The sequence below is a fragment of the Sprattus sprattus genome (assembly GCF_963457725.1).
Source record: "Sprattus sprattus genome assembly, chromosome: 1".
In the NCBI taxonomy this organism is placed as follows: Eukaryota; Metazoa; Chordata; class Actinopteri; order Clupeiformes; family Clupeidae; genus Sprattus; species Sprattus sprattus.
This window is the reverse complement of record NC_137920.1, coordinates 52,760,401-52,772,452: the sequence shown is the minus strand read 5'-3', so window position 1 is coordinate 52,772,452 and position 12,052 is coordinate 52,760,401. Positions and strand designations below refer to the sequence as shown.

Genomic DNA, 12,052 nt, shown 5'->3' with positions numbered 1-12,052 from the left:
ACGTGATTTTCAGCCAACCAAAGTTCATTTTGGTGGTCATCTGATCTTTAGCAAAGCCTTAAGACCCATCCCATGTGTAATTTTAACCAACCAGAGTGAGTTATACGCTGCATTCGTCATGAAAACAGCACGTGTACAAAATGCTGCGCTACGCAGCAACCGGCAGGAAAGCCTATGCTGCGCTACGCAGCATCCGGCGCCAATGGGTTAAGTCTAACATATAGGCCTATCTTACAATAAACTTTAAGTAAAGCTGGCTATGTAACCGCATTCATTCCAATATTGTTGCAGAGATGTTTCCTTTTACCAAGATAGCAATTTCAACAATTCACTTAGCTCAGTAAGTCAGTATAACGAAACTCTGAGATACCCTCATATGTCTAAACGTCAGTGAAGCCAAAATATAATGGTTGAGCTTGGTTGCTTGCTAAAATATATTGGAAGAAGGCCCCACTACACTGATTGAGTAGATGTAAATACATGTTAATTCATAGGCACTTCTCTCTGTCACAGAGCAAGCACACTCTCGCAGTTCGTTCACGAAACGCATTCTAGTTGTTTTACATACCTTTTAAAAGTGTTATTAACGTTCACCCCGGGCAGCTTCACCTGAGACCAAAGTCGGTGAAAACAGGGAGTCTGCTTCACCCCCCTCTGGTAAGAAACACAGAAAAAGGAAGCATGAGGCATCTGAGGCTCTGGCCACTACAATGTCTTCTTTGGCTAAAGAGGTGTCGTCGCTGGCTGTGAATCAGCAGTGGATGATGCAGCAGCTGACTGAACGCCCAGCCGCTCCAGGTGAGCATTTTGCTGGTGCCTCTTCTTCTCACTGGCCTGCCCCTAGGGGGACCACTGGTGACTGTGAAGGTATTTCATTGATTGCGTCTGACAACCTCGAAGATGATTACATGGCAACCAAGCTGCAACATCCCCTCATCCTTGGATCTGGGCTCTGACCTAAGCTCATCTTCACATTCAGTGCCTTCTGACGCTTCTTCTGCACTCTCTGATGCAGAGTTAATTGGCCTAATATGCAGAGCTGCTAGGCGTATAAAGGTGGAGATGCCAGCTACAACGCAGGCCCCACCATCTCGGTTTGACAGGACAAGAGATGCCACAAGTACACCATCTTCTCTCCCTGTGCTACCTGATTTTGTCAAGGAAATGACATCTGTGTGGCAGCACCCTGAAGCTGCCACACCACCCATGAGGCAATGGGCACAGTTTGCCAACATTGATGGGGCGGATGAGGTAGGGTTTGGTGCATACCCAGCAATGGATGATTCCATAGCTGCTCTTGTACTCCCGCCTACAGCCCTCGTGGGGAAAGATCCTTCGTGCCCAAATAAGCAGTGTCGCACGACTGACAAATGGCTTAAGAGGACTTTTTACAATACAGCCTTTGGTGCACGCCTTATGAACACTTCATCCGTTCTGGCGCTGTATCAAATAGAGCTCATAGAGGACCTCTCTGCTGCCCCCGCACAAGAGGTGGTGAAGGAGCTAAAAAAGGTCTCAGAGGTGCTGGTTCACCTTGCTAGAGGAGCGGCACACTCCAGCGGGCGTTCCATTGCTTCATTGTGGATGGCTCGACGACACCTGTGGCTGGCTCAGTCAAAGCTCCCAGAGCCTGACAGAAATACTTTGATGAAGCTGCCTCTCAGTCCTGGCTTTACATTCGGGCCTGGAGCAGTTGAAATGCTCAGCAGAGCTAAGGAGTCCAGGGAGTCCAAGAAACAGTGGGAGCAACTGTTGCCTAGACGGGGTCAGCTCATTTTTCCGACGCCCCATTGGTCCGATGCGTCAATATTCCGAAAATGTCCCATTGATCCTACAGCCCTTAGTCTTAGATAGATTTTCACCGATAAATTGAAACCCTTTGTCCCGACAGTTCAATGTTCCGACCAAAAGCTGCTTTAGATCACCGTCACCTCATGATAAAATAATGCATGCCTACAGGCCTATAGTATTATTATTATTATTATTGTTACTATAATTATATAGACTAAATCGATAGAAAACTGTGAATCTCAAAACCAAAGCGGAATCATCTTTCCATGACAGCTCTCGAAAAGCAGCGCAAACAGGGTTCTTTCCATTAAGCTATCCTCCCGTCCTCGAACTGTGCGTGGCTGCAGTAGACCTATGCTGCTGTTAGCCCATCCGTAGTTGGTTTGTTTTGTTTATTTTACATTTGCAAAGACGCTGCTGGCCTAGACTTCACTAGCTCGACCAAAAATCGAAATAACTTGTCCGTGTCTGTCTCCATTGCGTCTCTGGTGTCTGGGCGCAAAGTAGAGAAGCAACAACGTGCGTCTGCAGTCGTTACAGCGGCAGTCTACTTGGCACCCGGTAAAAGAGGGGCGAGGAATATACGACCTGGGGAATTATGTTGACCGACCCCAAACAGCCATTGGTCGGAACATTGAGCTGTCGGAGCAATGGGTTTATGTTAATCATTTCGAATTAGTGGGCTGTAGGATTAATGGGAAATTTTCGGAATATTGACGGGTCGGACCAAAGGGGCGTCGGAATAATGGCATGCTACCGCCTAGACCCCCGCCGGCAAAGCGCCCACGACCCGGGTGGGGTCATGCGAGTGCTCAGGCAAGTGGCAACCCGATGCCTTTTTCAAACAGCCAACCCAATGCTCTGGGGCGTGGACAGCAATGTCCTGCACAATCATCAGCTGCTGTAAACCGTCGCCCTGGAAACTTCACCAAGTCCCGGCAGCGTGGCGGCTACAACACCCGCAAGGCTCCACCACATTCTTCCTGACACTCTATGCATGGAAACTCATGCGTTCGGCCCCGCCCAAATTGTGGCTTGGGAAAATTGTTCACCTGTTCCATGGGTACTTTCTATAATTATGTTTGGTTACCGGCTGCAGTTCAAGCGCCGTCCGCCCATGTTCAAGGGCATTCTTTTCTCTCACCAACCAGACCCGCAGCGTCAACTGGCTCTTCAAAAAGAGATCGATACACTCTTGGAAAAAGGGGCAATCAGGGAGATAATGCAGAGTGGCTTCTATTCGAGCTACTTCCTTGTTCCGAAACGGGACGGTGGGTTCCGCCCGATACTAGATTTGAGACCACTAAACAACTTCCTCAGGCCGTTACGTTTCAAGATGCTCTCCATCAAGCAGATCCTCCAGTCAGTTCAGGTGGGGGAGTGGTTTACGAGCATAGACCTGAGAGGCGCTTACTGTCACATCTCGGTCCACCCCGATCATCGGCGGTTCCTCCGGTTTGCACTAACAGACAGAGCCTTCGAATTCAATGTCCTTCCATTCGGCTTGTCTCTGGCCCCCCGCACGTTCACAAAGTGCATGGATGCAGCTCTGAGCCCTCTGCGCCAACATCAGAGTGCTAAATTATCTGGACGACTGGCTGATTTGTTCACCATCAAGATGGCACGCTGTGATGGACACAGCAGCCGTGGTAGCCCACTTGCAACAGCTAGGCCTGACTCTCAATGTGGAGAAGAGCCAGCTGAATCCGTCACAACAAACCATCTTCCTGGGGGTAAACTTGGACTCCGTGACCCATGTAAGCAGGTCTGTCGGACCAGAGAATTGTCGGTTTGCATCAATGCCTTTCTCGCTTCTCGGGTCAAAGCAGTGTCCGGTCCCACGATTGCCAGAGGCTTCTGGGCCTGGTGGCAGCGGCCTCACAGGTGCTTCGCCTTGGCCTGTTGCATATGAGACCCATACAGAGATGGTACTTGTCCAGGGCACTCCACCCTGTTCAAAGATTGGAACAAATCCCTTCTGATTACATCGAGGTGCTTAACCCTCTATACCCCAATAGAATTCTAGAACACTTCAGCAAAATCCCACGAAAAACTGAATTCCTTAATTTTTTGTTATTCTGTAAACAAATAGTTACAGTTAGAAAACAAAAGAAAAATTACAATTACAAGTTTGTTTTGTTTGAAAGGGCATAAATTATTTGTTAATATGATATCAAATATGTATTAGTGACTTCTACAAATATTAAAATACAAATCATTACATACACCCTAAAGTTCAAATTCATAAGTTTTGAACCGTACAGCAGATGTAGTTATTATATTTAATATACTCTTAATGTATTTAATTAGTTATATATTTTGTAAATAAATGAATAAATATTAAAATATTAACACTACTTAACCATACAGATTACATTTTTGCTAATTTGGTGTAAAACACCTAACTCTATGCCTCTTCAAAAGCATCCTGGTGCAATACATTTGTGGAGGTGAAGGTGTTTGTGAGGATAAACATCCTCACGGGTATCCATCATATACCCTCTTTTCTTGACTACTGTTCATCTGATCCAGCCTTACAAGTGGCCTATGTGGCAGACACCAATGCCATGAAATAAGTATGAGGATACCTACCCTGTTCAAACCCAACGATAGCAGACTCTGGTGACAAGCTTCAGAAAGTGAGACCATTACAGTTTTTTCCAATCATTTTCACACTTGGTTCAATACCATGTACTCTTTCTCAAAACACTTAACACATCCAGCAGTAGACCAACTAAATGGGATACTTTTCCATTGCTTAGATACAAAATGCAGTCAATGACCACTTCCAAAATTCATGGATACCTGTCTCAGTCAATGTTCACCACCAGCAAAATGCTGTGCAACTACGTCCTTAAACTTCTTTGACCATGTAAAAATCTTTCAGTGGGTGAGGCCATGATTACATTTGACGGCATGTTACTTTGAAAACAGTATATGCCTAAGAAACCTGTCAGATGGGGTATTAAGATTTGGTGTCTCTGTGACTTCCTGAAAGGATACTGTTTAGCATTCCATGTATAAACAGGCATAGAGGGGTGTGTGGCAGTTGATCTTGGTTCGGGATAGAGGGTAGTAATGGATCTAATGTCAGACTACAGACTGTAATGTCAGACCACCTATACAAACACCACCACTTGTAAGCTGACAACTTTCCATCTTCAATTCTGTCAGTGAGAAACCTACTATGTCCTACCGAAGCTTCCTTACGCTCATCAGGCCTCTCGCTGTTCCTCTCCCCCCATGTCCTCACTTCTCTTTGCTGCCACAGCACCCTCACTCACTTCTCTACCCTCAGATGAGGTGGAACAACTGACATCCTGTCACAGATAAAAGAAAAAAAACTATCCTATTATTGTAAGCCATCACAGTGGAAGTCATTATTGTTTCATCCATTTTTGTGTCAATCGTTTTATGCCACATCAGCTCAATATCCAAGTGTGTACTACATACGGACAAGCTATATCACATCTACTATACATTTTTGTAGTAGTGATGTCCTATACCTTGGTCCTGATTTCATTGTGATTAGCTCGTCTACAGCATAAAAGCTGTACAAGCTTAAAATGTAACATCACAACATATTACTAGTTGGCTGTCGAATAATCTGCTGAATATTTTCAATATTCAATGATGACCTTGCTATTGATTGTACTACTGTTGTTACCATAAGCTTACAGCTCAAAACAAAGGAGGGATTTGAAATACTAGTAGAGACGAAGTTTTTTTATTATACATGTTATTTATCTAAATCTGATCAGTTTAGTAAGTGATGAGGCTGAGTCAATAGCTGGCTATCAACCAACTCCAGACGAACTCCTCAGACTAACGTTACCTCAGACAATGTAGATAGCTAGCAAGTTAGCTGGCAAACTGGTCATGGAAATTGAGATGACGATACAAATTGTAAGACATTTCTTCTGAAAACCAGAAAACACAACCGATTACCCACGTCGTTTATTTGTGTAAATAATAGCTCTCACCCACAGGTGCTTCCTTCGTAAATTGCGAGTCACGAATTGACCGCCATTTCCACAAGTGAGGTAACGTGAAAATGAGCTTTACTGAACGTCCCTCAAAGACCAATTATTAAATGTCAGGTAATAAAAGTGTCATGGGTTTACAATCTATTCAAACATCACTGATCTAGCTATGAGTTTTGTCTATGTATACGATGAGACTGGTGCTATTTGTAAACCAACACTTCTCAGTTACTGCCATACGAAGACGTTACTGGCGAGTTAGCTAGTCAGAAATAAACAGGAGGATACTTATATTTCTATTTGAATACGGTTTTTTATTTTTGACTTCTCAAACAGGATCGTTACTGTCATACAAACGTGATTAGTCGTCGTCATTGGTGCACAAAAATACGGTATCATCCAGTGAGAACAGACGTCTCTGATTTCTTGCCTTTACTCCAAGAGACACTGTAATCTTCAGGCGATCTGTCAGTACTAGCGACTAGCGAGGTTAAATTAGCAAATACTTCAAAAAAAGCCAATGACAGCATATCCAGTTTCCGGTTTCAAAATAAAAGTAAGATGTTAATCTATCCATTAGCGGGGTATTTTTTCATATATTAATGTTGTAGTATTAACACTGTGTCTTTAAAAGTTACGACCGTCGACGGCCGCTATGGGAGAATACAAGACGGCCGTCGACGGCCGCTATGGGATCTAGAGGGTTAAGGGCTCTCCACTGGTGGAATACACCCCAAAATCTGACAAGAGGAGTTCAGCTAGGCAGGATCTGCCGACGCGAGGTCTTGACAACCGATGCCTCCCTTTCAGGTTGGGGAGCAGTGTTGAACGGTGTGGGAGCTCAGGGAGTGTGGTATCCTCCATGGGACTCCGCCCACATAAATGTTCTAAATGTTCTGGAATTAAGGACAATAGGCCTCATTCTCGACCTTTTTCAGTAATTCTTCAGAAATGTTTCTTACACGACTTCGCAAAAACAACGTAAGAGAAAAGCTTCCTCTGCATTCCCGCACGCTTTAAAATGTGTTCATAAGCAGCCGAAGTCTTCTCAGCTGTGTTCCTTCCGATTAGTTTCTTAGGTTGATGCGCGTTCTCGTGAAAGTGGATTTGCATACATAATCGGACGTCGGCAGAGGTGAAAAAGAAATGGGGCGATGTTAAATCGGAGGCCAAGAAAAGGATTGCAAGGGTGAATAGAGAAACAATGGCAACTGGAGGAGGAACAGCGGGCCTAAGGCTCGTTGAGATGGACCTGCGGGTCAAGGCCATCTTAGGCACCACCGCAATCTCCGGGGTGCCTGGTGCTGAACATTTAGATTCAGCCGGTAAGTAGCTCTCCCATAATGGATATCCAATCGTAACATGTGCGATTGCATTGTGTCTCTGCCGAACCATCCCAGCTTTCCACCAGCTCTGCTCCGCGACCCCAGCTGTCCACCAGCTCTGCTCCGCGACCCCAGCTGTCCACCAGCTCTGCTCCGAGACCCCAGCCGTCCACCTATGCTGCCACGCGTCCACCCAGGACTCGTGGCCACGTCAGTACCGACGAGATTCTTGACAGCCAGGAAAGAATGGCCAACATTCAGGCGAGATTGGCCGACAGCCTCGAGAGGTTGGTGAACAGCCAAGAGCGCATTGCGGGGGCACTGGAAACCCTTGTTGTTCATCTAATAAACAAACAGGCCTGATTTGAGTATTGCTGAAGTGATGTGTTTAGTTCTTGAGATAAATTGTAAACTGTATGAAAGAATAGTGACAAGCAAATGAATGTTGAAAGGCTTTATTTGTCCTACATTCTCAAAACTAATTAATTGCGGACTTGGACCGCGTGCCGGTTTTTCGGGCCCTGTAATGGTTCCGGAGGATCCACATCCTGGTATGGCTGTGGATCCAAGTCCAGTGGAACACCGTTTTTAAGAGCGATGTTGTGAAGGATGCAGCAGGCCATGATCATGCTACACACCTGAAACGATGAAAAAATTGCCACAATTAACAACCAACAAATGATTGTATTAGGGTGAGGTGGACGCTATAATATTTATGCACAAATGAAACACCATTTCTAAGCTGTTGCCTTCATACACACCTTCTCAGGTTTGTACAAAAGCTTGCCACCTGCTGCGTCCAAACACATCCACCGCCTTTTTAGCAGTCCGATGCTGCGCTCTTTAACGGACCAAGTCCTCGTGTGCCTCTCATTGTAGGCCACCTCCTGCTCCGTCTGAGGGTTGGTGAGTGGGGTCATCAGCCAAGGGGCCAGCGCATATCCGCGATCTCCTAATAACACAGGTAATTAGAAGAATAGAGGGCCACTGTTGCTGGAACAATCAATTACGCACAAATACTTACCAATTAGCCACGAGTCTCCAGCATCTCCTTGCCCGAGGCGCACACCCACAGCACTGTTTGTAAGAATGTAGGAGTCATGTGCACCTCCTGGGAAGCGGGAGACCACGTTCAACAGGTGGTACTGGGCATCGCAAATGACCTGGATGTTTATGGAATGATACCGCTTCCTATTAAGGTAGGGGTACAGATCTGGGGAGGGTGCCTTAATGTGCACGTGCGTGCAATCTACGGCACCAATTATGTTCGGCAGACCCGCAATGGCATAAAATGCCCTCTTCACAGGGATCTGGTCCAGCTCATTGAACGGGAACCCGATATATTCTGGGACCAGTTCAACGATCCCGTTTACCACCCGATGAAGGCAGCGGCTCATCGAAGGCTGGGAAATGCCCACCCTGTCTCCCAGCTCCCTCTGAAATGTGCCCGTGGCTAAAAAGCCCAAGGGCGGACAGCATGGCGGCACTGGGTTGGAGCGTCTGGTCCGGCTTCTCAATGCTGGCTCCAGCGTGGCGCAAAGGTCCAAGAGGACCGGTCTTGAGAGCCGAAAGCGACGAATCAGGAATTCATCGCTCTCGGCGAACAGGTCCAGGTGGTCGCGGTAAACGCGCTCCCTCCTCAGCGCACGATTTGCAACAATGTCTAACAGCAGTAGATGTGCCATATTGTGTGTGTGTGTCTAGGGTGCACACTCGTTCCTTTAAATAGCTCCATTGATCAGTGACAATTGAATGGCCTGGTTGAATGTATATGATGTTCAATTCCAAGTGTAAGTTAAAGTTGTATTTGTCACATCATACCAGTAAGATGAGCAGTGAATTGTTCTCCACTGGCTCTAACAGTGTGCACACTAAGCAAGGTAAACAAAAGAAAACAACAATTTAAAAAAATAACAACAGACAAAAACACAGTATGTGGTCTATTAATACTAAAATTCCATTCAATACATGAGGAGGCTACTTGGCTGCTTTCACAAGTTTATTTACACAATGTAGATGTGTGGCAATATTAACGCGATTGAGTTTAGCTAGTGCTTATTTATTTATTCACTCACTTAGATTTGCAGTTTTTGTGTAGACTATACATGTGAAACAGAATTGTTAATGATACAAATATTGTCGTATTTATTATTATTATTATTATAATTATTTTAATCCGAGGATGTCTATAGAGTTGATGTGAACGCAATCACCAACGATTTCTCACAAATTCAGCCGTTAAGCCTTTTAACACGGAGAGATTTTTTAAATGTGATTCCTCAAATAACCACAAGATGGCCCGTGGAATCGCATTTGAGAAGATTCCGGTAGAGTTACGACTGCTATTTCGAATTCTGAAAGTTGTCTGAAGTTCAGAAGAAAGCACAGAAGAAAAAACTATGGAGAATGCAAACGTTTTCATAAATGTTTCCGAAGTGGAGTTCCTTCTGAAATCCTTCGGAAAGTCTTCCCAACTGCTGTCCAGAATGAGGCCCAATCTACCTATCTCTGTGCCATTTCTTGCCGGCACTAAAGAACAAACATGTACTAGTGCGGACAGACAACATGTCAGCAATAGCTTACATAAATCACCAAGGGGGACTGAGATCTTCAGTGCTACACAGTGTGGCTCAGACACTCCTTCTTTGGGTGGACAAACATCTCTCCTCTATCAGAGCGGTACACCTTCCGGGCTCATCGAACTCTGCGGCGGACCTATTGTCAAGGGGCCGCCCGCATCCGAGCGAATGGAGGCTACATCCAGCTACAGTGGACCTGATTTGGGCTCGTTTTGGGAAGGCACGCGTAGATCTTTTCGCCTCAAAGGAGTCGGCCCACTGCCCACTGTGGTTCTCCTTATGCGGAAACGAGGCTCCTTTAGGGGTGGATGCACTGGCGCACGTGTGGCCTCAGGGCCTGCTTTACGCCTTCCCTCCAACCTCACTCATCCCAGCAGTACTGGAGAAGACGAGGGGAGAGAACTTAGAGGTCTTGCTGGTAGCACCACGCCGCCACCAAGCGCCATGGTTTGCAGAAATTCACAACCTTCTGGGGAGCCATGGGAAATCCCTCTGAGGAAGGATTTACCATCCCAGGCAGGGGGGCAGCTGTGGCATCCAGACCCATCTCTGTTCAATCTTTGGGTCTGGCCACTGAAAGGGACGCATTCCTGGCTCAAGGATTGTCCAGCACGGTGACACAGACTTTGCAGAGTGCTAGAGCTCCCTCTACAAGAACATTGTACTCTTATAGGTGGGAGACGTTCAAGACTTGGTGCATACGCCGAAACGAATGCCCAAGGTCAGGTTCGCTAACATCAGTACTTGAGTTTCACAGGAACTCTTTGAACAGGGTAAGTCCCCTTCGACCTTGAAGGTATTTCTTGCAGCGATTTCAGCCTGCCACGAGCGTATAGATGGCAAAACTGTGGGAGCTAACCCCTTGTCCATACAATTCTTAAAGGGAGCTCAGCGACTACGCCCAAGACGGCTTCCCTCTGTGCCTGCATGGCAACTCAATGTAGTCCTCCAGGCACTGACGAAATCCCCATTTGAACCCTTAGCGGATGTAGATATAAAATGGCTCTCTCTGAAGGTAGCTTTCCTACTGGCTGTTACATCTGCTAAGCGCATTGGAGAACTCCATGCCTTGTCCGTGCATGCAGACTGTTTCTATGTCAAGCCGGATGGGGCTGGGATTGTGCTGCGCCCTAACCCAGCCTTCGTGCCCAAGATCCTCTCAGCCCAGAACTTGAACCAGGTCATTGCCTTAGACCCATTTCACCCCCCACCCTTTGGTTCAGAGGAGGATGAAACATTCAATTGTCTGTGCCCAGTGTGGGCCCTCCTCTGCTACGTCAATCGTACGCAAAGTTTTCGGGTAACAGATCAGCTTTTTGTATGCTATGGTGCAGGTCAGCAAGGGAAAGCCATTTCCAAACAGAGATTGTCGCACTGGGTGGTGGACACTTTTAAGTATGCTTATGAGCTGTCAGGACTCTCTGCACCAACAACAACAGTGGCCCATTCCACACGGGGTATTGCTACGTCATGGGCTCTCCTGAAAGGAGTTCCATTACATGAGATTGGCCAAGCAGCTTGCTGGTCTTCACCTTCGACCTTTGCCAGGTTTTACTCCCTAAATGTGACATCCCGCTTGTCATTCGGGAATGTAGTTTTAAGTTCTAACTGAGTGTCCTACAGAGTTCCAGGTGGATGCTCTTGTGTGCAGCTTTCAATAAAAGCATAAAAGACATTTATTTGTCCTGTCATTATTGAACTCTGCTGGGTGGTCCGTCCTCCGCGACGTTGTGACATACGGTATTCCAGCCCTCTGGGCTAGCCGTCTGGCAGCCTTTCTTGACTGAAACAGAACGTTGGGTTATGGTTGTAACCTTGGTTCTGTGAAGGAAAGAAAGGCTGCCAGACTTTGTTGTCGCTCTGGACTTCGCGTTCAGGATTCATATGAGGACGAATGTGTGCCGCGCTCAGGTTTCTATAGAGTGACGCAGCACACCTACGTGAGTAATGTTTTGATATATGTCTTCCTCAGAAATCGCGCCTGCGCGGATTATATTCCAGCCCTCTGGGCTAGCCGTCTGGCAGCCTTTCTTTCCTTCACAGAACCAAGGTTACAACCGTAACCCAACGATTTGCAGATGCTGGTCTCAGTACGGTTTAATTGCAGATTTTAAACCACAATTAGAGAAAGTCACACCGGTAGAATTTCTGCAGAACTGAGTTCCGCGGCTCATATTTAAAACATACTATGACACTCCCACTCAAGCCATGACTGGCTGTCCCTTTAACCCAATGAAATGACCTCCTATACTCTGACTCCAACCAATCAGAAGGCTTCTAACCTAAGTCTAGTGACCCTCCCCTTTTCACTCATCTTATATCGTTGCTGTGTGTGACTAAAACCCCTTAAACTAATTAAATGAATTGTTACATT

At 46.2% G+C, this 12,052-nt stretch overlaps 1 protein-coding gene across 1 annotated transcript; it reads right to left on the bottom strand.

The window, feature by feature from the left end:
* Window positions 1-7,581: 7,581 nt before the first annotated feature.
* On the bottom strand, window positions 7,582-8,784 carry LOC308370255 (putative nuclease HARBI1; the record flags this gene model as incomplete). Its single annotated transcript, XM_080844908.1, has 3 exons — window positions 7,582-7,737; window positions 7,861-8,051; window positions 8,124-8,784. The coding sequence occupies 3 exons, from the start codon at window positions 8,782-8,784 to the stop codon at window positions 7,582-7,584; spliced, it is 1,008 nt and encodes a 335-aa protein (XP_080701034.1).
* Between the last annotated feature and the right edge of the window lie 3,268 nt (window positions 8,785-12,052).